General features: G+C 37.9%; 6 protein-coding genes and 1 non-coding gene across 7 annotated transcripts; 4 read left to right on the forward strand and 3 right to left on the reverse strand.

Moving 5' to 3' along the window:
- Positions 1–74: 74 nt before the first annotated feature.
- Positions 75–329, reverse strand: CBG25614 (the record flags this gene model as incomplete). Its single annotated transcript, XM_045242444.1, has 1 exon — positions 75–329. One exon carries the CDS (start codon positions 327–329, stop codon positions 75–77), a length of 255 nt encoding a protein of 84 aa, XP_045098150.1.
- A 250-nt stretch (positions 330–579) lies between these two features.
- Positions 580–6,032, forward strand: CBG02750 (the record flags this gene model as incomplete). Its single annotated transcript, XM_002630957.1, is given in 13 exon segments — positions 580–674; positions 722–1,000; positions 1,902–2,327; positions 2,375–2,765; positions 2,817–3,029; positions 3,078–3,387; positions 3,436–3,576; positions 3,622–3,623; positions 3,625–3,756; positions 3,806–4,055; positions 4,108–4,306; positions 4,365–5,880; positions 5,931–6,032. Coding segments are annotated over 13 exon segments (4,056 nt in total).
- On the reverse strand, positions 1,074–1,685 carry CBG02751 (the record flags this gene model as incomplete). The annotated part of the gene is made up of 2 exons (XM_002630958.2): positions 1,074–1,624; positions 1,673–1,685. 2 exons carry the CDS (start codon positions 1,683–1,685, stop codon positions 1,074–1,076), a joined length of 564 nt encoding a protein of 187 aa, XP_002631004.2.
- Positions 6,033–11,751: 5,719 nt separating the features above from the next.
- On the forward strand, positions 11,752–15,720 carry Cbr-vab-23 (the record flags this gene model as incomplete). Its single annotated transcript, XM_002630956.1, has 6 exons — positions 11,752–11,852; positions 14,342–14,416; positions 14,464–14,548; positions 14,633–14,817; positions 14,888–15,113; positions 15,610–15,720. The coding sequence occupies 6 exons, from the start codon at positions 11,752–11,754 to the stop codon at positions 15,718–15,720; spliced, it is 783 nt and encodes a 260-aa protein (XP_002631002.1).
- A 1,662-nt stretch (positions 15,721–17,382) lies between these two features.
- CBG25615 lies at positions 17,383–17,571 on the reverse strand (the record flags this gene model as incomplete). Its single annotated transcript, XM_045242445.1, has 1 exon — positions 17,383–17,571. The coding sequence occupies one exon, from the start codon at positions 17,569–17,571 to the stop codon at positions 17,383–17,385; it is 189 nt and encodes a 62-aa protein (XP_045098151.1).
- Positions 17,572–18,620: 1,049 nt separating this feature from the next.
- Positions 18,621–21,322, forward strand: CBG02748 (the record flags this gene model as incomplete). The annotated part of the gene is made up of 4 exons (XM_002630955.1): positions 18,621–18,670; positions 18,816–19,169; positions 20,949–21,138; positions 21,188–21,322. 4 exons carry the CDS (start codon positions 18,621–18,623, stop codon positions 21,320–21,322), a joined length of 729 nt encoding a protein of 242 aa, XP_002631001.1.
- CBG28881 lies at positions 18,709–18,783 on the forward strand. Its single transcript has one exon. It is a non-coding gene (tRNA).
- Positions 21,323–27,021: the final 5,699 nt, after the last annotated feature.

Raw genomic sequence — 27,021 nt, forward strand, 5'->3', positions numbered from 1 at the left:
CTTTTCCGGTAACTCGAAAAGGTTAGAGATGTGAACATCAACACTGTGTTGGTCACTGTATAACAATGTGTTGGTCACTGTTTAACGGAATCGGTAAACTCCGACATCCAACAAAGATCGGCTTCCACAGGATAACGAAGGCAGTTTCCATCTTTGAGAGCCGATGCGTCCAGAGTTCGGTCAAAAAGATTGACAAACATTTCGCCAGGCTTCGTTGAGATTACTTTGAAGATGTTGCTATTGAAATTCACTAGATTCTGATCTTCAGATGGAAGCGACTCGAATTCCACACTTCCACGACTGGAAACATACTCCACAAGAAGTTTCATTGGGTTTTGTNGNATGATTNCTTTTCCCCGATTTTTTCCCCGGTTTTTTCTTTCCGCGGAATTTGCGGGGTCTCGAACAATTTCCATGTCCACAGCATTTGCGCCCCTTAGAAATTTTCTCTGCGTTTCTCCTGTCAGCGCACTGTTTCTTCGCTCTCACATGTCAGTGCGCCGAATTGCAATATTTCCAGTCAGATTTCTCAACATTTACGGTTACTAATCAACTAATTTCCCATTTTTCAGATAAATTATGGGTAATGTAAACTCACTTTTCACCACAAATCCATCAGAAATTTTACCGGTCGAAGTGTATCTTAACGATTTGTCATGTGATGCTGTGGAAAAGTAAGAACCTATTGAGAAAACTTGAATTTTAAAAATCTATATTGCAGTCTTGGAAGCACCCGATTCATGAAAGTAGCTCGTGGAAGAACACATGAAGGTGTCTTCGTTTACAAAGTATTTGTTCGACAAGATTTGGCCTCTCTGGATCCGTTTCCACAGCGAATCATAGATATCCGGAAAGCTCTTATGAAGAGTCCTAATTGCTGTCCTATCAAGAAAGTTCTTGTTAAACAGAAATATGCTGTAATGGTCAGAGCCTTCCAAAAGCACACACTTTTCGATCGGATGAGCACGAGACCGTTTGTTGTAGAAGCAGAAAAGATGTGGTAAGTATTTGAAAATTTGTGTCAAAAGTATTTATTCTATGACATAAAATCAAATAATAGGAGATACAAACAGTTAATCGAAGCAATCGGCAACCTTAACGTAAAGTGGGTCTTCTCCATCAGATCCCCGAAACGTGGAATCTGACTCCACAAGTCTTCCGTAGTTGTCTTTGGTGAATGTAGATGGAGCAGGAGAGACAGCAGGCTTCTTCTCTTTCTTTGTCGTTTTCGAAAGGACATTCAAGTTCTCATACACAGTCGGTGGTGTTCCAGTCGACGGTGGTGGCGGTTGGAATCCGTTCCCGAATTTTTGATTGAATTCAGTCAGGTCAATCATTGATCGTTGCTTGCGATTCATGTTCTCCACACACAAACGCTCAATTTGGCTCGATGTGACATCCGTTGATTTTGTTGATTTCGATGAAGCCAGCGTGTTCAGTGTTAAATTGGTCGCTGAAGATAGCGGCTCCTGCTGAATTGATGCCTTCGTTGAGCTCAACGACATAGTCGGAACAGTTCCATGGGAAGCAATTGTCACCGGTTGGCTCACAGTTTGAAGATTAGCAGACGAGCTACGAGCCGAAATCGTACGATCCTCAGTATCTGCCAACTCGCGAATGTACACTGAAAATGAGAATTTAAGTTTTGAAAAAACACTTTTTAAAAAAGTACCTTTGTAGCTCATATCGAAGCTCTTGTTACTCGGAATATTAGTGAAAAAGTGGTTGAACGTTTCTATTATGTCATTAGGAGAACTGTGGGCAGCCATAGTTTCGATTTACACAATTCTTGGAAAAATTGAAATATCTAACGATTTTCCACAATTTGTTCTCTACAAAAAGTAACCTATAAAACTTTTTCACGTAACGAAAACTCTAAAAAATATTTTCCTGTCTTGCAGGTACATCTTCCTGCTCTTCAAAGCACTATCCCAATGCGAAACAGCTGGAGTATGTCATGGAGACCTCAAATCTCAAAATGTGCTCATTTCCTCTACAAATTGGCTTCAAGTCACAGATTTTGCTCCATTCAAACCCTGTTTCCTGACACACGACAACCCATCGTCGTTCACCTTTTTCTTCGATACCAGCCGTCGTCAAAGTTGTTATATTGCACCTGAAAGATTTATTTCGGCGACGGAATACGAGGAAAAACTGAAAAATGGACAGGAAGAGTGGCTTTTTGGCTCTCTGACACCCAAAATGGACATGTTCTCAGCGGGGTGCATCGTTTTCGAGCTGCTCTGCGATCGTCCTCCCTTCACTTATAGCTCACTTTGTGAATATAGATCTATGAATGATAGTGATGCTGCTAATATGTTGTTAAGGTATATATCGCTCTTCAAAGTTCCAAATTCAAATCTGACGATTTCAGACTGATCCAAGATGTTCCGTTGGCCTATCGACCTCTACTCCGACTACTTTTGAATCGAGATCCCACTTTCAGAATATCAGCAAACGCAGTGCTCACCGGAGCTGCTCTGAAATTCCCGAACATTTTGGAAAGCTTCCTGTTTCGTTATCTCGATCGTTTCCGACCGCTCTATGGTGCCTCAACGTCTCAAGATTCGACGACTGATGATTTCAGCCAAGCTCTTGAATTTTCGTATCTGGAGCCAGATGATGTTATTAGCAAATTAAAACGAGAGAAGCAGTTATGGTGGGCGAGACTATCAGAAAGTGATGAGTCAAAGTCTTTCGCTTTTCTCTTCGTTTCGTTGATCACAGCCAATCTCAGAGCGTTGAGAACGATTCAAGCAAAAACTGTAAGTTTAATGGAGAATATTTGAAAAAAGGAATTAGTTTTTAAATTGCAGGATGCCATCAGAATGCTGGTTGAGCTCTCATCAATTTCCGATTCAAGTGTTGCAATAGATCGGATACTTCCATACTTTACATATCTTTGGTCTGACCCAGAAACCCAGGTCCGTGCGACTGCTGTGACTGCTGTTGCTGAACTTCTCGCTCCGATTAAGCCGAAAACTTTCGAAGAATCGCTGGTCTTTGTTGATTTTCTTTTCCCTCTCCTGGTATGTCCTTTCTCTTTGTCAGCTTTCCTAAATCTCTCGAAATTCCAGAATTCCATGTCGAACGACTCTGTTGACTGTCCCCAGCACGTGCTATTTGCCATTGCTACGTCCCTTGGGCAATTTGCTGACACCGCTTACAGATTTTATACAGTCGGTCGAGAAATTCGACAAGCCACACCGTACGATGACGAGGTTTCAACAACTGGTGATCTACAACAAAATGATGATGCCGGCGCTTTGCTTCACGGAGTTTCTGCAATGTTTTCAGCACTATGTAGTAAAGATCCAATGGTGAAGAGGTGTTTGGTCGAGAGCAAATCACTCATCTTGCTCTATCATTTCTTTTTAAAAATAGGAAGTTAGTTTTAGATATTCATCAGGTCATCAACTAATTCTAAATGTTCAGACGATGATACACTTCTCCGATTTTTGTGTACATTTTTAAATGCGAAAACAGAATGGAGATTGCGAGCGGCTTTCTTCGATTCTCTACCTGTTTGTGTGCAGAAGCGAAGTGAAGGAATGGTTCCACTCTTACAGTTGGCTAGTTTTTCTTCTTCGAACTTTGAATTACTGAAATTTTAATTTATAGGGCCTTCAAGATGGCGAGGAGCATGTTATCACTCGAGCTCTTGGATGTATTCATATACTGATTAAGAACGAAAATTTGGATCGATTATCAGTCAAAAAGTTACTCGATGATGTGCTACCGTTTTTAGTACATCCGGTGAGTTGAAATTTCTAAAACTTGAGTTTTTCAATGTTCCATTTTTTAGAATGATTGGGTACGATCCGCTGTCTGCGACATTCTCCTGGCCATCAACTCCCAATGGCACAAAGCCGAAATTCATGTAAAACTGATTCCTCTCGTCAGTCCGTTTATTGAAGAATCCAAAAGACGGATATTGACTCTGCAAAGCAAATCAGTTCTAATGAGTCAGCTCATCGACCCGATTCCCCGTGTCACATTCAATCAAATTATAGAACTAAGTTTGGATAATACAACGGCTTTGACTACGCTTCTAGGTATGTTTATAACATCTCTCAACCTCCAAATATTCCAACTAAATTTATTCAGAATTACACTACACAATGGGTAAACCGTTCGAAGCTGGCTCATGGTTCAATCCTATTTTCCCGAAAATCAAGACGGAAAACATTGCGGGAGTTGTGGAGCATAATGATTTGAAGGCGGCCCTGGAAACAAGAAAACGGTTGATATGGGCGGTTCATGTATTCAGAAAACTTTTCGAGAGGATGGCAGAGACCAGAAATACGTAAGTGTCTCCCCCTTGATTTTCTGAAATTCGGAATCTGAATCATTAAAATTTTCAGCGCTGGGATGGAAACCTACCTCACCCGTCAAGTCGGAACTATTGATCTCTCCGCGCTTGCTCACAGTCGTGTCCGTCGAAAAGAATTCACATATGGAGATGATTCTGCGATAACTGGAAATGTCAAACCTACAACTGTAATCAACATTCCCAACAGTTCAAACAAACGACGTGATACTCTCATGTTGAGTGGAGAAGTGGTTTATGAAGAGGAGGAACGAATTGTAACAAACACCCCAACACCGTACCATTCGGTCAAAAGCTCTACATTCGACAACACGGTAAATGAAATGCTTGCTCATCTCAACGACGTTCACATGAAGAATGTGAATAGTCGCCCCAAAAGACCCCTTGTTGCCAGTGCGAGTCATCCAGTTCTAAGTGCTTCTGCATCTGGAGGCTCGCTCGGTGGATCGTCGAATAATGTGAAAGGAACAATTATCACTCATCTTCACGAGCACTCTGGAAAAGTTACGAAACTCTCTGCCAACCGGGAGTGTGACTTCTTCCTAAGTGGATCTGCAGATGGTACTGTGAAAGTATGGAAGACTCGGGCGGTTCTAGGAGAGGGATATGGTGCGGCGAGAAGTGAAGATACATGGCTTCCGAATGAACTAAAACGGGAGTGTGTGAATTCTGTCGGATGGAACGATCAGTACCCGTGTGCCGCTTCCAACGATGGATATGTTCGATGGGCGGATCTCGGGCAAGGTAAGGCTCGCATTATCACACAAGTTCGGATACCGGAAGCAGAAGGAGCACCAGTGTATCTTCATTGTAACGGTCCGATGACAGTTGTTAGAACTCATCACGGAGCACTGTATGGAATCGATCTGAGAGTCGGAGCATCGGAAGGGCCACTGAAACGACATGACATTTGGAGGAAAAAGTTTCAGGAGACACATGGACTCATCACCTGTTCTGCAATCGATCCATGGCAACAGAGTTGGATGGTTCTTGGAAATAATTCGAGTCAACGAAACTTAATGCTCTATGATCTCCGCTTCCGTGAGGAGGTTCTTCGTTGGGAGTCCCCTCATATCAATGTACAACCACATGCAGTATGGACGAATCCAGTATCTCGACAGGATAGTCCTGAAGTTCTTGTTGGATTCACAATGCAAGGAGAAGTGAGCTCATATGAATTGGGAGCGCAACCACTACGAAAGAAGGTGTTCTGGACTGGAGGAGCACCGATTCTAACCTATAGTGCTGTCGATCCACGGAAACAAGAAACACTGGTCACTCGTGCTCTTTGTGTCTGCGAGAAAACTGGTGTCGTGTATACCGGAGATACACGTGGAGCCATTCGAAAATGGAATCCATCGAGAGCAATCGGCTGCGAAATTTTGTCCTCGCCACCTAAAGGACGGTCTGCGTATCGTACGATTTTCGAGGAGAATGATATTGCCAACACACCTTCAGGATCATCCACAGATCCATTGGTGATTTACGAGAGGAATGTGTTGGATACGGAGGCGAAGGAAAACCAGAAAGTGGTTCCTTTAGATTCCAAGGTTTGTGATATTGATTTTTCGAGATTCCATTTTCACCATGTTTGTTTCAGCCATCAACCTATCACCGCACTCCAATCACTGATATGACGCTGCTGAACTCTGAGCTTCTGGTATCTGCTGGTTACGACGGTGTCATCAAAATCTGGAAATAATTGTATATCTACTTCTTTTTTTAATTCTCATCAGAATACTCATCTCTTTCTGTAAATATCAACGAATTGCACACACACTTGTTCCTAGTCTATTATGGGTTGAAATTTGTAAAAGTCTTGTTTTTATGTGTAATATTTGAAAATTTCTTTTTTTTTATCAGTTCCCTTTATTTTCTATGTAAAGTTTGTTTCGTTTTCGTTCTTCTGTCTTCTGTCTAGTTTTGGGATGCGCGAAAAAATAATTCATTTGTTCTAGTGTTACCCCTTATAACAAATGATTTGTTTGTCGGCTCCAGAAGTCCCCGGAGGATTCGGGATTCTGATTCCCCTAAAAATCACGAATTCAAAAAACCGTCCTCCCACACGAGGCTCCTTATATCATAATTTTCCCAACACCAGACGGTACTCGATTTGCTTTAGGCTTAATGACGTTGATTAATGGAGCCGCCCGTTCTTCTGAAGGTGTCCTGTTTCTTTTGGATGTTGTAACCCACTCCGATTCCTTTTTCTCTCCCCAGGGTACCGTCCATCTGCACTCCTTCCCTTTCGCATCTTCCCGTCTTTTTACGGCCTGTGGGGTGAGGTGTCAAATTTTGAGAATCGATGGGTTCAAGTGGTAAAGCATGAAGAGGGGAGAAGCACGGCGGTGAGTTAAAAAAGACATTATATTGGGTCGGAAAATAACTGAGTATCTAGGTGTGGGTTATTTGAATGGAGTGTGTGGTATTCAATTCGGGAGGTTACAGTGCCATTTAAATGCAAATTGTATAGTCGGTACACAAATACAGACACTCCTTCGCATGGGAAAGTTGTCAATTTTAGAATCTTAGGTACTATACAATACTACAAGGACAGATTTGGTAAATTTTGAATACGAATGGTGGCCGCGGCCGAAGGTCCCACAACGACAACTACCGTAACCTAAAAATATTTCTATTTTCCGGATTCATATTATCTCGGCAACTAAACCGCACCTTGAGCCTATTTTACATTATATTTTATCAATTTTTCTACAATTTTTTCAGTTTTTTTTCGATGTTAATCAAAGGAAAATGATATAAAAATGATAACATTAAAAAAAAATTGTCGAAAAATTGAGAAAATAGGAAAATAATATTCAAAAATAGGCTCAAAGTACGGTAGTTTCCGCACCTGCACCTTCAAGAAAAATTTCACAAGATCTCAACCGCACGATCTCATCGCTCTAAACTTTTTTTTTCTCAGACAGCGATAATAAAAAACGAGATAAAAATCTAGATAATTAAGATATTATATTTTAGGTTACGGTTGTCGTTGTGGGACTTCCGGCCACGGCCAACGGCGTTTCACTTCCACAGCTCCAGTTGTTTGGTACCAGAATAATAACGAACGAAAAAAGTTCTCTTCAAGCAAGACGCTGAAAATACAGCATACTGAAATCTTTCATCTTTTTCTAAAAAGTTTTTACTTAAAAAACGCATTTTGCAATAATTCGCAAATTCGCACTCGTTAACTGTTCAAAGAAGCCAACCCCAGAATCTTCCACAGAAATTAAGAAACAAATTGAAAATTGCTGCCTCCACAGGTGTCACTGAAAATAAACAGAATGCTATAAACATGTCAAGCCTGTAGAGTTCTGTCAGTCTCATAATGCAAATGTTGTATAAAACAAAGTTCTGTTGGCAACATCACCAGTCATCATCGTAAAACTTGGCAGACACCCGCCATGTGGCAACAGAAGACTGAAATGGATACTGGCGAATCGCCTGTAGCGATGAACCTAATTTCTTTTCTAGTATGTCAAATACAAAATTCAAACTTCCAATAAATCAGCTTCTTCTTCTCTCTATTGTCATCGATGCTTGTATTGTTCCTCTCTCTGTCCCATATATAGAAAATAATAATAATAGATTGAGATGATGATTCATAAAGGTATGAGAATGCATGTTTCTGCCCTTTTTCTCGGGTCCCCCCCCCCCTCCATTTGTTTTCATTTTCTCTCAAGAATGCTCTATTTCTATTCTTTCTAACCCAAAGGTGCCATAAAAGATATTGTATTTGTGGACAGAGAGAACAGATGGATTAGAAATGAGAAGAAGAAGAAGTCCTCAAAGAAGAGAAGATATAGGTCGTAAATTACTATATCGGCACATGGGGTGGAGATGAATTAAATAGACAAGAATTTGGGAATGAAAAGGTTTAGATGGGTGTAAACAAATGGTTTTATGGGAAAATTAGGTTCAAAATTAACTTTAACCCTTTAGTTATAGTTTTAGGACTCTGAATTTTTTGTGTTTCTGGAATTTCGAAATTAACGAATTCCAAATTTACACATATCAAAACAAGGGATCTAAAGATTTTGAGATCATTTCAAGTCTCAGGTTTCCAGATTCCAAATCTTTTATATTCAACAACACGGGCACTTTGAGATTAATTATCTCGTTTGTCTAAAAGTTTTCAACTAATAAAATGTTCATTAAACGTTCGAAATTTGTTCGTTGTTCGTTCGACATTTTGTTAGTTTATTATTTGTTGGTATATTTCATGGCAACCGAGATATTTGAGCTCAAAGTAGACTCCTATTAAAGGAAGTCCGGTAACCGCTCAAATAGAAGCCCACAATATACATGCGCTTAGAGCCTAATTATCTCGGCTCCTATGATAGATATTAAAAATTAAAATTAGTAAACTGATAAAATGTTTATCATAATATCATAAACATTTTATTTGCCTACCATTTTTTGTTGGCTTTCCTGGCAACCGAGATAATCTACCTCAAAGAGCGAGTAATGATAATAGAGCATCTTGTGATTCCGAGGATCTGAAAGTCTGAATACTTGCAAATCATGAAGTAATTTTTCTGAGAATATTTCACAAAGTGCAAATTTCATGAGATTCCGGATTTCAGATTTTTGAAAAAAATCTATGCTTCTTTTCGTTTTTTAATGCATCGTTCCCAAAAGGAACACGATATATCTGTTCCGTTTCAGTTTCTAATCATCGTTTCCCGCCTAATTTGTTATTCTACCCACTTCTTCTAACTATTACTTCTTCTTCTATCCGCCTTTTAGTTCCCGAGAACCTAAGCTCCGCCCACCACTTTTCCTATTCTACCGTAATCATTTTCCCCTTCCCTCGCTCTTTCTTCCCTATCTCTCACATTTCAATTGTCCTTTTTTGGGGGTGTCTTTTCATGAGAAACACGACACGCGCTTGCTTCGTTTAACACAAACATTCTCATTTTCAACTTTTTTTTTCTGCTGCGTCGATCGTTTACCCAGAAAAGTTTTCGTTGGAAGTTACACCTGCTATCTGACCGTTCTCGAAGTTTTGCGAGTTCTAAATTTTTCCGCCTGTTCAGCTGGTCGTATTACTCATTCCGTCCTTAATATTTTGTCACTAGACACGTGGTAAATGTGTCATGCTTCGGAGTGTCATAACAGAAACAGAGGCAGGCATAATAAAAAATAGCATGTTCCCAGAAGGCGAACAGACCTATCTGCGATTGAGGTTCTTCGGATTTTATTGACAATTTCAATAATTCTTGTGTTATCCTGTTTTAAACTTTGAAATCTTCTCAAAACTTTCGAATTTCAAAAATAGTTTTATTTAATCAGTTCAACAAATTATTTCACTTTTGGACGGTTTCAGGTATTGGGATCTTTAAAACAAAATCTTTAGAAGTTTAGAATCAATTGGAAAATTCTCAAAATCAGAGCTTCATTTTTCAATTTTCCGTAATTTCCTTATTTTCTGGTCCCAAAAATGAATCAATCTCTCAGATGTAAAAACTAAATTCTACTTCCTCACGATTCCTGATATTCATAGCTTTCTTCCGGTCCACCTAATTGGCTAACCCATATACATTGAGCCAATTTATCTCGGACCCTATAAGAGATATCAAAAATGTGTCAACTGATAAAATGTTGGTGATATTATGATAAAAAATTTATCAGTAAATTGTTTTTTAAAATTTCTCTCAGCCCAGATAATTAAACTTCTAATCTGCCGTGTTTCCTCCAACAGAAGCCCACCCAAACTGTCCTCTTTGAAATTAATTATCTCGATTTCTGTGAGAGATTCCCAAAATTTATCAAGTGATAAATTATTTATCATTATATCACTAATTTGTAATTAGTTTACACACTTTTGAAATCTTGCACAGAAATCTAAATAATTGAGCTCAAAGTGCATGAATAGTTTGGGTTTCTATGGAGAATTTACAGTAATCTCTTCTTTTGGAAACATTTCCCTCTTCCTCTACTTAGTCTGACAGTTATCCCTTCAAAAACAAGTACAAGTAATCTTCTCGATAATTCCCCCAATTAGCAGGTGTTCGTATGACACCTTTCCGAAGACGAAGACACCTGAATGTGATGGATGAGGAGAGGAGGAATGGGATTCTTTGATTCGTACCGCTCTTCCTCTTCAACATCAGAGTGTCGATTTCTAAGAGAATGCGCAACAATTTGATCGATGATTTTTGTCAGCCAGAGAGTGTTTTGATAGTGGTCCAAAAGATCTCAAAGAGTGGATTGATTTACGAGCAGCACTTTAGAGAAAACGAAGACCTCCTAATTGCATATATCGGATGAGGAGAAGGAGGAGGAGTTTACACAGATTCCATTCGCATTTACATTTCCATTTCATCACCCATTCAAGTGTTCCTGTTCGAGGTAAAGATTTTTGAATAGTTTGTTGGTAACCTTGAGATAAGCGAGTCATGTTTGTTTTGACTGGGGAGAGGGAGAGGAAGGATTACTGTAGATATTGCGTGTTGAGTAGATTAAGCTAGAGATTTGTGTGAAAAAGTTGATGGAAACATTTTTTTTTTGAGTTTTCTTCTTGATTTCATTATTGGAGGTTATAATATTTTGTAGTTTGTATTGCAAATTTCAGTTATTTTGCCGGAAGTGAAGTTTTAAACAAACTAAGGTTTCTAGACCAGCTTATCAATAGTCAACCAAAGCTAACCTATCTCATAGACAATCTATTATTGACACTAACCTTCTAAAAAATAATAAATAATATGTGTTCATAGGAAATATCAAGATTGGTCCTTTATCAAAAAGGTGGATCTACAAATGGCGGGTGCCCGTTTGTTTTATTTGTTGATTAATTAGTGACCTAGTTATTTAGAGAGACTGGCAAATTGAGAGCTCAAAAAAGATCCTGGATGAATTTTTTTTTTTTTGAAATAATATTTTTTTTGCCCAAATTGTTAATTTTGAGCTCAATTATCTCGCTTTCTTTGAAAGATATCAAAAATCTGTCAATTCATAAAATATTGGTGATATTAGGATAAGTAATTTATCATTTAACATATTTTTGATATCTTTCACAGGAACATAGATAATTAAGCCCGAGCATTAACACTACATTCAGGAAAGTTCATCTTAAAATTCATAATTTTCTTTATCTTCCTGTCCCAAGTTAGTTTTGAAAATGTCAATTAGCTGTATAAGAATAAATCCTTTTTTCTTTCTCTTTTTCTAATCTTCCAGCTCTCTATTACACTCTTCCTCTTCTTCCTCATTTTCCTCCTCCTATTCCATATATCCCGACTCCGCCCATATTCTGATTGGCTGCTGCTGCTGCGGCTCCTTCTTCCTTCTTCCATGTATATTTTTTCCCAGTTTCCCATGAGTTTTCCTCTTCCCTTCCTTTTCACAAACATACCGATTTTTAACGATCCTCAATTTTTCGATATTTTATATCTCAGCTTCTCCATCTTGCAAAAATGACCGCAGCCACAGTTTCGCCGATTATGGGTGTGGAGACTCCTACGACAGCGACGACGAATTTATCGATGAGCGAATTGTACAAAGTTGCAAATGCAAAGTGAGTTTAATGAGTTGGAAGGGACTATTGGGTTTTTTAAGTAGGCATTTTAGAGAGTTGGTGACCTGGAAATTTTATTTTTTAACAATAGACTCATTAGATTTTTTTATGTGTTAATTTTAGAACTGAACCAGAATTTAAACTTCGAAATGATTAAGAAAAACTTGAGGTTACAGCTTTTCAAAATTTCAGAATTTTGAAAACTGAAAATTTGCATATTTGAATCACAAATTTTTCTATCCTTTGATTTTGGCGCTAATTAAGGTAAGGGATTTTCTTAAAACCCAATCAAACCGTAAATTGAAAAAAAAACCAATCTGATATCGGGATTTTTAAAGCTGGCCCACTTCTGTAATTTTTTATGTCTTCGTGGTTTTGGTTTAGAAATTCCTACCGTACAGTCTCTATAGAAGGGCACCCACACTGTCAAGATTGAGCTAGTTTTTCTTAGTTTCTCTGAAAGATATCACAAATCTTCCAACGGACAAAACAATTCATCAATTGACAACTTTTTTATCGTTGACAGGAACTGAAAAAAGTTCTCTTAAATTCAAAAGTTAGGGGCCCTTCTATTACAAGTTACCGAAAATTGGAAAAATATCGGAGCGACTTTCGTTATCAATCTGATTTTGGAAATATTCTGGGTTCCCGAGGTGCAGATGAACATATTCGAATCCATATTCTGGAAATGTCTAATACTACTCGAATATCTAATCCTAGATTTTCAAGAATTTTTCCAAGCAACGATGTCGCATTTTCCAAGCCTTTTCAGGATTTCAAAATAGTCGCATAAATTTGAATATGAACCCTTTATTTTTCTATGTCTTGTCTTTTATATCCGCCGCTTCCAAAACTATTCCCAGACTCCCAGCATTTCAATTTTCAGAATTGCGTAACTCTCCTAGATCCTCGAATTCTTCCCAGCGCTTTTTCTCATTCTCAAAAAAGATGAGAATGTCCTCTCACTCTTGCATAACTCTTTTAAGTAGGTACCTTTCAAGCGGTGACTTCAAAGTCCATTTCGCGCCTTCCGTAATACACGGAAATGTAAATGTCCTCTCCTTCGACCCCAAATTTTGACGAAAGGACGAACCAAAAAAAGACCTGTGTTCCTAATTGGATTTGTTGCGACCTCTTGTTTGACGTAACGTCTACAGTAATCCTTCGGGGGGTGAAGTACTTAGAGCCTCAGTTACAAGTGTCGGTAAACTTTGGAGATATAAGGAGAAGATTGACACATATCCTGTTGAGATTATGATTTTATGATTGGAGCAGGTGCAAACTCGGAAGGTCCTCATGGGAACTAGAAGATTGGAGATGTATGGTTCTGTTGAATAAGGAGGAGAATGAGAGTTCGAGTGAACCAAGATAACTTCTTTGGTTTTTAGAATAGGGCTAGCTTAGCTTAAAAAATATAGTATGAAAGTGTCAGAAAGTTTTTTTTCGGCCAGTTTCAATTGAAAAGTGGGTATAAGATCATGAAACCGTAATACGACACCCGTGAACCTGTAACTGGATAAAGAGCTGAAAGAGGTTTCGCTCCCTGGAGCCATAGTGCAAAATAAAAGCTTTAATATTGCCAAATTTATTGCCAAAATTGAAATTTTGCAGTTTGGTCAGAAATGATATATTTTGGCCGTCTGATAATCGATGTCAAACTTTTTCGATTTGTCTGAAATTTTCAGAGTATACTAAACCGAATATAAGCTTCCTTTTTTTTTGATTGACCACTTTTTGGGAAAACTAAGTCCTGAAAAGATAGAGCCCCAAGCGCGCCACCTCCCCTTTTTGGAGGTGCCGCTGAAACTCTCAATGGCGCCCTCACTTCCACGGGGCATATCTCCCTAGGACTCGATTTTTCAAAAAAGTTGTAAACTACGAAATTGTAGCTCTAGTTTTGTTTAATATACTATGAACTTTTTAGACTAATCTGACAACTTTGACCTACTTTTGTAAACCCCTAAGAATCAATAAAAAGTAAGATGACAACTAGCATGTTATAATGCCTTGAGGCTCGCAAATAGATCTTTGAGGGTCGAAGACCTGAAGATGACCTGAATTTTGTAGAACTTCATATTATATAGTACCGTAACCCATCCTCCAACTATCCTATTTTTGGTGCCCGTTCCAGTTGTATAAAATATTTGCTTTCATACATGGACGTGTACGTACATCAAGACATCCTGTGTTTGTCCATGTATATGTGTGTGCCTGATTAAAATCCATCTTTCCATGTCCTTTTATTCCAAGCGTGACTTTACGACACCATATTCTCTTCCGTCGAGTCTTATATTCCGACGTTTCCCTTAATTCGTCACTTTTTCGAAAATAGGGGATCCTAAGAGTTCGAGGATTTGAATATATCGGGATATAAAAATTAATAGTTTAAAGATTATAAAAGTCAATAAAAAGTGATAGCTGAAAATTCATATTTCTTTTAATTTAGGACTTCAAATAAGTTTTCATTATCCACTTTGTCTATTTTTCAGAACAAAAGTCGATGACTATTTCGCTAAACGAAACGAGCTACTCGAGGAGCTTAGCGAGCTCGAAAACACTGAAAAGTGAGTAGTTTTTACTAATTGGTTATATCCAATTTCCACCGTTTCAGATTCATCAAAGAGACAGCAAAAACCATTGATGAGTTGAATAAGGAGAAGGAAGAACACTCGGAAATTATTCAGTTGATCAATCAGGTGAGCTTTTTTTCTCTTCTAGATTTTTGTTGTTCTTTTTAATTCGAAAGAGTAATTTCAAGAATTAAAATATGTATTTTTCAGGACAAGAGTGATTTGGAGCGAGAGATCGCCGAAGCAGAATCAGAGAAAAAGGAGCGAGAGGGGAAAATTGTGAAGAAATACGAACTGTTAATGAGATTAATGGAGGCGACGAATGAAAAGTTGAAGGAGACTGGATGCGATATCGCTTTGAGTACTGACGACTTACCACAGACTCATCTCAAAATGTAAGGTTTTTCAGGTTGATTCTTGTTGTAAATAGTTTTTGATTTAGTTTCTAAAATTCCCAATTTGCAGCGAACCTCCTACATCGCCAGTCACTCCAGTCATATCTACGGGCGGTCTTCCATCCCCGTTCCCCAATTTCAACTTCAAGCAACTCTTCCAACCAATGTTCCTCGAACAACTCGGCGGATTCGGGCAGAATCCACCACCGGCACAATTCAGACCTCCACCACATATGGCTGCAGCTATGCAGCATCAACAAATGAGGTCAACCGATCATCAATCACCGCCAATGAAGGTACGGTTAAAAACGTTTAGCAATTTTTAGATTTCTCTTTCTCTGGCGGATTAAGTAGCCAAAGAACGCGATTATCGTAAAACTTCTATATTTGTCAGTTGACAAGTGTTTGAATTCTCTTAAAGGAATCGAGTCAATTAAGCTTAAAGTGGACAACTGGGGTGGGCTTCTGCTAGAGGAAATACGGTAACCGCCCAATTTTCGAAGTTGAGCCATTTTTCTGGGTTCCTGTCAAAGATATAAAAATTGTCAACTGACAAACTGTTTATCATAATATCAGAAGTGTTTTATCAGTTGACAAAATTTCGATATCTCTCATAGGAACCGAGATAGTTGAGCTCAAAGTGCATGTATAAGATGGGCTTCTATCAAAGCAAACTCGGTGAGCGTTGGGAAGCAGAAATGAGGTCAACTGCTTACTCACTTTCAAAAAATGGAGTACTCGTCTATTAGAGAAAATAAAATGTTTTGATAAAACCGAATCTGAATTTTCCAGACTTGCCAATCATGCTTCCAACAAATCCACCGTAATGCTCCAATTTGTCCCATGTGTAAGAGCAAGAGCCGAAGCAAGAACCCAAAGAAGCCAAAGAGAAAGGACGCCTAATAATCTGGAAATCAAGTTCTAATTTATTGAAATCTTGTCCATATATTTTTTCCGCAATTACTGTGTGATCTCCTTTTTTCATGAATAAACATTTTCGTCTTGTTTGCCCTGTTGCAATGTTTTGGGAAGCTGAAAATAAAACCGAGTCGGTGGCCTTTTGATTGGGTGAATGATGAGCCGGAGAGCACAAGGAAAGGTGATGGGAACCCTTATCACTGATAACGGAGCCATTGCTATTTAGAAGAGATCATTTTTTTTATTAAAAAAATTCACAAACTAAAGGATAACTTCTTAGTCTTCCATTGAATGGATATCATTAATAAACTATAACTAGAGTGATCTGAAACTTTAAAACTTTAAAAATTCAAAATTTCTGACCCCATTATTCTGTTTTCATCATGTGAATCTAAATTTTCCAAACCAAAAAATCGTTTTATAAATGACTCATACAGTTTCTCATGTGCCTTCATTTTCTTTTATTTTCTAAAAGAACTGACTCACTGAAAGCACAGGCAGAAAAGAGAGAAGAAGCGATGATTTTTTCGACGATTCGATTGTAGGAAAAATAAAAAATAGAAAGAAGAGGAAGCGGAAGCCAATAATGTTTCCACCTCGATTTATATAGTTTTTCCGTTTGGTTTCAGTAGAGTCTTTTTGATTTTTCAGATGTCATAAGTCTATTGACGATTTCTTTGAAATTTGAATAGGTACTTGTGGGAGATTCTATCCATATATTTATTTTTTAGAAACTTTTCTTGTCATGGGTATCAAATATTGATTAACTAATAAATTCTTTATCATAATATCAGCAATATTTTATCAGCTGACAAGTTTTTGATATCTTTCACAAGAATCGAGATAACTGAGCTCAAAATTGACGGTTTGGTCGAGCTTCTGTTAGAGGAAATACGGTAGGATCAAAATTAGGTCATTTGGTACTCTTGCCTATTATATGGGCTACAGTACATTAATATATTAAATCCATGGGAATGTGTTATCGCCGGACGTTTTTGAAATTAGTTACTAGTTGCGTATCATATTTGAAGCTTTTGCCAGTACTCCGACCAACAGTTGTTGTGTAACTTTTTTGGAAATTCTGTTTCTCAAAGTTATGTATTTTCAAAAAAACACTACGAAACAATTCTGAAAAATAATCGAAATCACTGGATTCTAGAATCTGGCTTGGTTTATAATTTTTTGACCCAACAAATCAAAAATTGGACCCACGGTATTTGGGCCCACGATAATTTGGGCCCACTGCAATTTTTTACACCAAAAAAATATCAGAGTGGGCCCATGATAGCATTCTGCCAAAAGAAAACCAAGCCAAGAGCTCGTCTTCCCATCTTGGAAGTCTAATTTTCTTAATTTGAGGATTCTTCCTTCTGATGAGAAAATTTCAGATATTTTGATAAATGATTTGTCTGTTGAGCATTTTTGGATATTTATCACATAAACCGTTTTAATTGCCACAACTTTGTTGGTACTGAATACTTCTCAACCACTAAAATCTGTAATTTCACACATTTCTCCCCATCCTTCCTGACTGGTATCACAATAAACAGAATTCATAAAACTATTGCACATCGCATCTTTCTTATCATAACTGTTACTCATCCTTTTATCTCTCCATCCATCTTCACTTTATCAACCCAGCACGAACTAGAACGCACCTTCATTTTTATTTTTATGCAAATGCACTCTTGTTCTCTTTTTAAGAGCAATATACACCGCGAGTTTATTGTCGTTATGCAAATTTTCATAGCCATTCTCCTTATTTGGTCTTTTTCCCATTTTTTTGTTGATTCTCGATGATTCGGTGCTTTTTTCTTCCTCGAGTGTCTTTTTCATTAGTGAGATTCATTTTTCATTTGACAGAGTTTTTGTTTTCATTCCCAGTGAAGTGTTGAGTCTGATCTCAAGTTGAGCTTCTGATACTTCACTACAGTAGTCGCTTGAAACCTGCAGATCAAAGTTTAAAAATCATGAGAATGTTCGTTCCGAACTTTGAATACAAAAGAGAAGCAAGATAAAAACGACTGTCTTTTAAAATAGTTTTTTCTTCGGTGGGCCTTTTCTATGTAAATGAATCCTTGTCTCCATCTTTTCGTCACGTCGTCATGGCCCATCAATCTATTCCTCTTCTTTTTCTTCTTTTTTTCGTTTTTGATCGTCTTCTGAAGACGACGACGTTGTCGTTGTTCATCTTATAACCTCCTCCCGAAACTTGTCATTTTGTCATTAACGCATTCACCTGGAAGCCATATCCCCTGCTTTTGGGAATCTGAAGGAGTTTGGATGTCAAGTAGAATAGAATCGTTTTCTCAAGTTGCCGATTTTATAAAAGACCCATCTAATAGTGTCTATCGGTTCTAACCAAGGTTTTTTTTCCAGTTAATTAGACTTCTAGAGCAAATACGGTGAATTTTTCTCTGAAATGTATAAGCTGAGTTTTTGTTCGGCAATCACGGTCTTCAATCCTCCGAAAAAGCAACCAATCCTTTCTCCTTCTTCAAAATTAGCCTTTTTCTATGACCCGCAAATACTAACATGCTCCAAATAGTCATTACTATTTGATTACACTTTAATTGAGTAGGTCAACTTGTAATCTAAATAATAAAAATGATGAGAAGGAGGACCATCGTTCTCTTCCTCTTTTTCTTCTTAAATGTATTGCAGTACGATGAGTCAAAGTGTTTGGGAAGAAGAAAAAAGAGGAAGGCACATTACGAATGGATTTTTGTTTTTATTTTCCTTCTTTCACTTTTTTCTCTATCATTTTTTTGATTATTTCAATCTTTCCCAGCTAGTTTTATCACTTGTGTATTTCCTTTTCTCTGCCTTTTCCCCCACTTTTTTCGTTTTTTTTTTTCAGCCCATTTCCTTTGAGCTCCTTGGTGATGAATTTGGAGATCTTCTCGGACAACCTACAATGCATTGGCAAGTTGAGGTGAGTGATAAGGGTCGTGATAACCCTCATGTTTCGTGGCTTCCGTAGCGCAGTAGGCAGCGCGTCAGTCTCATAACCTTGCAAGGTCGTGAGTTCGAGCCTCATCGGGAGCAATTCTTTTTTTTTCATATTTTCTTTGGTTTAGAAATGGAATCGACGAGTTTCACAAACTGGCAGATGAGATTCGAAAAGAAGAAGAGGCAGTGAAGACGCTGGAGAATCACATCGCAAACTGTAATGGAATTAAAACGGAGCTGGATATGGAGAGAAGAAATCATGCGGAAGAGTTGAGACAAATCAATCAGGATATCAATACATTGGAGGATATAACAAAGAGTTCGAAGTCAGAATTGGAGAAGAGGAAGAGGAAAATTATGGTAGCGATGGGAGAAGTGGGAAGGATGAGGGGGTTCATTAATGAAAATTTGGAGTCGATGAATATTGTTCATAAATTGGAGTCGTCAGAGGAAGAAGAACTTTTTAAAGCGACATGGGCAAGGTTAGTTGGAAGTTAATGGGATTTGTAAATCAGAAAACGTTAGGTAGTGTCCCCAAAAATTCATTTACTGTGCAACCTGAATCAGACTGTAAATATTATTATTTTACAAAAAATCATAAATGTGTGAAGGTCCTACAGCAACAACTTGGTTTCCAATCACTTTGAAGATTTTGGAGGATGTAAAACAGATTGAAAACTTTGAATTCACAGTTTTTGAAAATTCCAAGTTTTTCAGCTATTTGCCAATTTCTGAAAGACACCTGTTTTTCACGTTTACGGTACAAAAACCGGCCAATAAGGGGTGTCTTTCAGAAATCGAAAACAAATGGAATTTTCAAAAAATACTGTGAATGCAACATTTTCAGTCTAGGTCTGTTTTACATCCTGAAAAATTTTCAAAATCGTCGGAAACCTGACAGCCGAGTTCTGAAAACTGCCAATATCCACTGAAACCCACGTTTTTTTAATGAAAAATAAATGATTGTATCAATAGTGTACTGATAAGCCAAACTTTCGTCTGTTGATCCCTTTTCGCCACGTAGAGGCTCAGTACATGAAAGGGTCTCCCCGCCCAGGTCTCCGAGGACCAACGTTGGATAATTTCCAAAGTTCTTTTCCACTCTGTAGAAGCCATGCATACGCTTTTTATTGTTATTTCATTTCTTTTCAATCTTTGATTGGATCTTTCATGAAAGGAGGACGTTCAGTGAAAAACACCTAGCCATGAACCCCAAAACATGGCGACCCTTAGAGCCTTCTAGTACTTTTTTCGCAATCGATCAATCAAAAGATTAAAAAAGAAAATGAACCAAAAAAGAAGAAGCGTAATGCACAGAGCTTCTACCAGTGAGAAAGTTCTTGTGAAAATTATCCAACAATAAAATTCAAAGAGTCTGATTTCACGGAGAACTCATTTTTTTCAATTTTCGAGTTTTTAACGAGGACAGAAGGAGGGGCATGACATAATATTGATTGATTTATTTATTTATTGCGTTACGTGAATAAAAAATGAATACTTTTGATAAAAAGAAATCAAAAAGTGAGGTGCGAAGCGACGAACCAAAAATACATTAAAGCGCGCCGAAGGCCCACCAGCCAGCTGTTTGAAGCGCCGGAAGGGCAGCAAACAGGCTGGTACTGAAAAATAACTGACAAAATATTCCCAGTGAGGGAATATTTTGGAGGTTATGTCTTACATGAACTGACCGTAAAACAGAGAGGCCCTCTAACTTTTAACTTTTATCCAAATTATCTGGGTTTCTGTTAAAGATATATAAAAGTTGTCAACTGATGAATTGTTTATCATAATATCACAAACATTTTATCAGTTGACGCATTATTGTTATCTCTCATAGGAACCGAGATGATTGAGCACAAAGTTAACATTTAGGATTTCTTTCTATTAGAGTGTTTATGGTAGCATATCGTTGACTGTTTAAGGCATTTCTATTAGAGGTTGTACAGTAATCGTCATTCATACTTGCAACAAGCCGGGTCGGGCAGGGCCTTTCAGAATTTCCAAAGGTTTTCAGCAATTTTTCCCCTGTCTTTTCAAGAAAACATTTGGAGTCAATCGGGAAATTTGCATAAATTTCCAAATTTTTTCGAATAGAAAACTCGGGCTGGCCCTGATTTTTCAAGTATGGTAATGACTTGTCCAGAATCATAGATTTAGCTTTCCTTTAACTGAAAATACCAAAAGTTATTTTTTCCCTTTTTATTGTAAATAAAGCATATGTGACCTGAAAAAGCCCTGCAAAACCTTTCCATATTTCTCAGACAAACCAGTGAACCTCAAACGATGCCAGATGTTCCGCGTGATCCATCCGAGCTTCCAGCCTTCCTTCAATCTCTCATCAACTGTGCTCAACAACAACCACAATCTTCTGGAACAATGGTCAACATGCCGCGTAATCTAGTCAACAGACATCGCATGCCACCAAGTTTTGTGGAAGCCAGCAAAATGAAGGTGAGCTAGAACACACTTTTCAGATTTTCTAAATATCAAAGGGTTTCAGGTCTGCGAAAACTGTGGAGCCAACATCCACCGCAATGCTCCAACCTGTCCAGTATGCAAGATGAAGACACGCAGCAAGAATCCAAAGAAAAAGCCACGGAGGATGTATCAGGGACTCCCAGAATCCATGCTTTAGAATATTTCAGACAGTGCAATTTTCCTTTTTTGAGATTCAAGTCAACGCCCCCCGTTCATTGTTTTTTCCCGCTCTAATAAATGTGCAATCTTGGCATCATGCCAAATACTCTCTCATAAGGTGCAACCCGTTGCGATAAACCAAACAAAGCCTGTGGTTTTACCAAATAAGACAGCAGAAGGTGACGTCACTCTTGGTATGGGACCATCTGCCATGTTACTGTAGGAGTAAGATGAGGAGAGAAATCATTGCCACCTAGCGCAATCTTAATCCGAATCTTGTCATTGTGTTGCAACCAAATTATGGTCGGATGAATGGGTGGGTACAGATGGTGTGATGGTCAGGAATGGGGCCGGTGCGGAGGCGGACCAATGATGTTCGAAAAATGAATTTTGGGAACTGTAGACCTTAAATCTAGTATAGTAAATATGAGCTGAACCAAAAGGAGTTTAATAAAAAAACCAGAAACGTCTTCTGATAATATTTGAAAATGACGTTTTTTATGATAGTGACTACCGCAATTTTTGCCCATCTCTTGCCCCAAGGTATTCTATGGAGATTCTAAGCTTCATATGTTTTGTCTCTGTTCTTAATTTCGCTGAAAACTAGCTCAAATAAGTACATATTCCCAAAGTTTTTTTCCGATATGAACAAATCCTTCTCATCGGAACATGCCTATCCAATTCTCCGTACCCGATCGTCTGAAAGAGACTAACGAAACACTTCCAGCAATCTTTCAATCTCAAACGTTGAGATCCAGGCCAAGCTGAATGTGTCTCTAGTCATATGACCTTTCAAGTGTGATTCGTCTATGACTAACGAGCACATCCAGATCGGCCCTTCTCTCTTCTTTTCTCTTCCATGAGCCTTCTTTTCTTCAAACAATCACAAAATGAGCAATAGCAATAATCCGCCTGCGACAGCAAGTAAACTGTGATATGTCCCAACATTTTCGCATAATCACAAGCATCTTGATGTCACGGGCAGAATCGCCTCTTTTCTTATGTTTTCGAATAACCTAATTTATTTGAAATTCTAGGGGTCATGGGTCATGGAACCCTTTAGGACCTCTGTAGATGTTAACCCGGTGAAGAAGCATTCAGTAACTTCACCGAAAAGGCGAACACCCACAAAGGTCCGACAAGGGTTATAGGTGGAATATCAGAACTAGGAGGAATATGAATAAGAGCAAGAAGAGCACGAGAGCTCTTAGAAGATCCTGAATAAGGAATGAGGTAGTATGTCAGATATGAAGGAGGAGGCGAAGGAGGAGGAGGGGTGAAGGGGCGGAGCCTATTTGCATCGAGGACATACATGACCATCACGGTACTGTTGTGCGTGTTTTGTGTGTCTATGTGCGTGACCCGATTCATGGGTTAGAGGTAGAGAGTATTGGAATCGAAGAGGTTTCAGACAGATGGCAGATGGCCGGCACCCATCGGGCCGGCCGCTTTTTTGTCGATTCGATTCCCTTTCCTCCGACGACCGTTGTGTGTGTTGAGATGGTGATGGAGAAGTAGGAAGGAAATGAAGAGAAAAAGAGAGTCAAGGACAAATGTGGGAATGGACACCGAAAGCCACCACGAGGTTCTTTTTTCGGATCTTTCTGGATGATTTCAGGATTGAAATCGAATTTCGAGAAAAATGGGAAAAGACAAGGTTTGGAAATGGGAAATTGACAAGATCAGGTTTTCAGTAAATTTTGCAATATTTCCAAGAGAAATCAAGCGTAAAAAATGGTTTCAGAAGTTTCGAAAGTCTAGATTGGCATCAAAATAGTAGATTTGGGGATAGTTCTGAGTTAATTTAAGTTAAGTTGCATTAATTTTAGAATTTTATTTTTGCAGAATTCATGCTTGGAGAAGATGCCGAACTTTAAAATAATTGTGGATTTCAGGATCCCACCGAATTCGCAGGATTTTGAGACTTCGTGGTCCGTAAATTTCCAAAACCAGAAACGAATGGTTACTTTCTTACAGGATTTAAAATAATCAAAATCTCTGGACTCTTTCTAGAGAATTTTTGAGATAAGAGTTTTCCTCAATTCAAAATTATAGAGTTTATCAAAATGTTTTCGAAGTTTCCAGAGACCCGAACTTAAAAAATCGCAAATATCAGAATCACAAGATTACAACTTCTGACAAGGCTACCAAAATAAGAACTAAAACATCAAAATTTATCACCAAATATAAATCGATTCCTATTCTTTTTTTTTCAAATACATTTTCTCCATATAAAATCACACTTCATCTTTCTCACTCTCTTATGTCACACTGTCTGCAGATCAAGATCGTCAAAAAGTTCTTATCGTTCGATGATATCTGTCTTTTACTCACTCTCTTTAGTATCTCGTACCTAGTACCTCACTTGGCCATTTCTGCGCAAAGATTATCAAGATTGGTAGAAGGAGATACGCGTTCCTCTGGATGAAGATGATGTTGTAAATGGATTGGCTCTTTCCTAGGGAATATCTAGTCGATTCTGGTTGTGGGATTCAGAATCTCATCTTCAACAGCAAAAAAAGAATTCGAAAAGAAAACTAAAACGGAACTTAAAATCTTTAAAAAAAACTCCTAGTATCTCCGCAATATATTGATGGATATCGCTAAGCCAATCGATCAGACGAGTTTTGAAATCTTGAAAAACCCAATACTGAAAATTTTTGAATCTGACAGCAGGCAAATACCGAATTCTGAAAATCTAGCTCTCTGAAACGCAGAAACCGTTAATTTTTCAATAATCGAAACATGAAAAATCAGAATTTCCACAGTTTCGAAAAATCTGACAAGTTCCAGTGTCTCAAACTTTTTAGATTCAAGAATTTGAAATCAAGAAGCTCTGAAATATACTCGGCTATCGGCTTGTAACTTCTTTTCAGAAGTTAAGGGGTTCGGCTTTTCGGAGGATCTTCTCCCAGGTTCTGGTCAGAAGTTGCCCAAAAACAGATGTATAGCGGACCATGGTCAGATTTTGGAAGTTTAAAGTTGCAATTCTACTAGGTCGGAACCTTTTCATAATTTGGTTTGAGCTTGGAGGCCTTTAGTAGCGGTCTTGTCCGGAATCTGACCAAACAGAGTTTGAGATCATAAAGCCTAACGAAGATTTTGAAGGCAGAATTCCAAAAACACCCAAAATCTGTATTTTAAATTTAATATCTTGAACTTCGCTGAATTTTTCGAATGCGCCATTTTCAAACCTTGAAACTCTTCAAATTTTTGTTTTTGCAACGATCAATAGCATCTGAATTTTGCTCTTCATACGCTCGTATATTTCAATCTGCTTTCTTTCTTTGTAAAGCTCTTTTTCCTTATGACTCTTCTCAATTTTCTCCAATTACCAGATTATCCGGATGCTGTACACATAATTTTTAATTCAGGTTGTAAGTCCCTCCTTCTACTTGTCATTCATAACTCTTCTCTTTCAATGCATTCTCTCTTCAAACATCTGCTTCCACAAAATCCTCTCTAAAAAGCCACCTGTTCCCACTCAAGCCTAATCTCCATTTTCAAAAGAAAAAAAACGACAGTATCTTGTCACATAAAACTGTCCCCCTCCGCCTTGTGTATATGGGCTATAATTAAGCCTCCGCAACGCGCGCATCGGAATGTTGGCAGATGGTAACAAGATAGATGGCGTGCATCCATAATTAATCGTGATGCTTTTGCCACGTCATCATCTACGGATTATCGAGGATGTTTGAATCTTGAGGAACGCTTTTGTAACATCCCATTCAAGATTTCTAGGCCACCTGGTATTTAGTAGAGTCAACAAATCAAGGCACCCAAAACGTGTTTACTTTCTCACCTACATGGTGTGCTAAATGGTGCACTTGTGACTCTTTTTGTGACATTTACACCTCGTTCAAATTCAAATACATCATAGTGAGATACTGTAGAAGGTACATGGAATGGATTTTGAATTGTGCAATATTGGTCTAGGTTGTTTTGATCATAGGTTGAGTGTTAGTAGACTCGTGGTGTTTATTTGGTCATGGGAAGCAATAAAAATGAGAAAGATTTGGAATGCGATGGGTTTGAGTTAATGTTGAATATCAGAATAGTTGGTTGATAAATATAAGTTGGGTTTGTTGGATTTTAAAAGATTTTTTAAGAGCCAATGATGCTGAACGTTAGGAAGCCAGTACCCTGAAATTCGACGACTTCGTGAAATCTCCTTCGGTTTAAAGAAGTCGATATCAGTTTTAGCGAAAATGTTAGCAAGTCTATTAACACAAGCATATTGTTGGGTTTTTGAATGAAAATATCACAGAAACTTCCCAACGGAAATCCTATACAGAGATTTCACACAAATGCCGTCTGCTACCCAAATAAAGTTTTTATTTAAGTTCGAATTTTTCTTGAAGTTGTCACAGATTTGATTTTCTACTTTTTTCCACTAACTGTAAGATAAGGCAGTTTAACCAGAGATATCCGGATTCCGAGAAAATTTTAAATTCTGGACTTTCTGCAAATACGTTAATCTGCAAGAATTCTCTGCCTTCTTTGAACTTCCGCGACTAACAATGCGAAAATAACAATGTGGGCTTTTAAGAAATTTTCTGGCCATCGGAAACCTCAAAATTCCGTATTTCAGATTCCGGGCTATTTTTTATTCCGGATTCAGGAAAATTATTTTATTCCGGATTCCGGATTCCGTTTCTTAAAAAAATCGTTCCGGACGTCTCTGATTTTTACTAATTACAAAAAGAGAATGTACTTCTTTATCTGCACATTCTGGAATTAATTTGCAATAGTTTTGAAAAAGATACCGTATTTAGAAACCTACCAAAACGGTCAACTTTGAGCTCAATTATCTGGATCCTTAAGGAATATATACAAAAATGATCTACTAGTAAAGTATTGGTGACAATATGATAAAATTTTTATCAGTTCATAAATGTTCGATACCTCTCACAGGAATCGAGATAATTGACCTAAAAGTTGTCGGTTTAGGTAGGCTCATATTAGATGAAATACGTTTATTCTTTTTAAAACATGTAACTAGTGTTCAAAAAAACGGTTCTGGTTCAGTTTAGAGGATCCAAAACAATTGGAGGTCCAAAATTGAAATAGAGGAAATAGAAAATGGGAGGACCCAGAAAAAATAGGTGATGTGCGTTAGAATCTTGTACCGACTAAAATGAAAGTGCAGATATATTTTTAAAAACTTTTGTGCTTTAAGTTATAAAAATGAGTGAACTAGGCCTTCTCCCAAACAGTTTTATTTTTAAGTTTTGTTTTTATTTTCAAAACTTAGCAAAGCTTAGCATTGTTAGCACTTTCTCGTTCCGCACAACGAGAATGTCTTAATACCGTAAAAACTGTAATAGAGTGCCACCCAAACTTTCAACTTTAGGCCTATATATCTCATTCCCTGCAAAAGATATCAAAAAGTGGCCAACTAAAAAACATTATTGATATTATGATAAACATTTTGTTAGTCGACTACTTTTTGATGTCTTATAGAGGGAATGAGATAGATGGGCTCAAAGCTGACGCATTCTATTATTATTCTTGTGCAAAAAAATTGGAGTTGTGGCCGAATTTTCACACAAGTTAGGCCACCGTATTTCAAGGAGAATTTTCGAAAACACAGCCGGCAAACGAGTGCTACCGTAACCCAACAATAAATATTTTCGCAAAATTTTTGACTTATTTTTTCCTTTTTATCGGTTTTTCTCGATTTTTTCGCGGTTTTGG

The sequence above is a fragment of the Caenorhabditis briggsae genome, assembly GCF_000004555.2.
Source record: "Caenorhabditis briggsae complete genome, chrII, whole genome shotgun sequence".
In the NCBI taxonomy this organism is placed as follows: Eukaryota; Metazoa; Nematoda; class Chromadorea; order Rhabditida; family Rhabditidae; genus Caenorhabditis; species Caenorhabditis briggsae.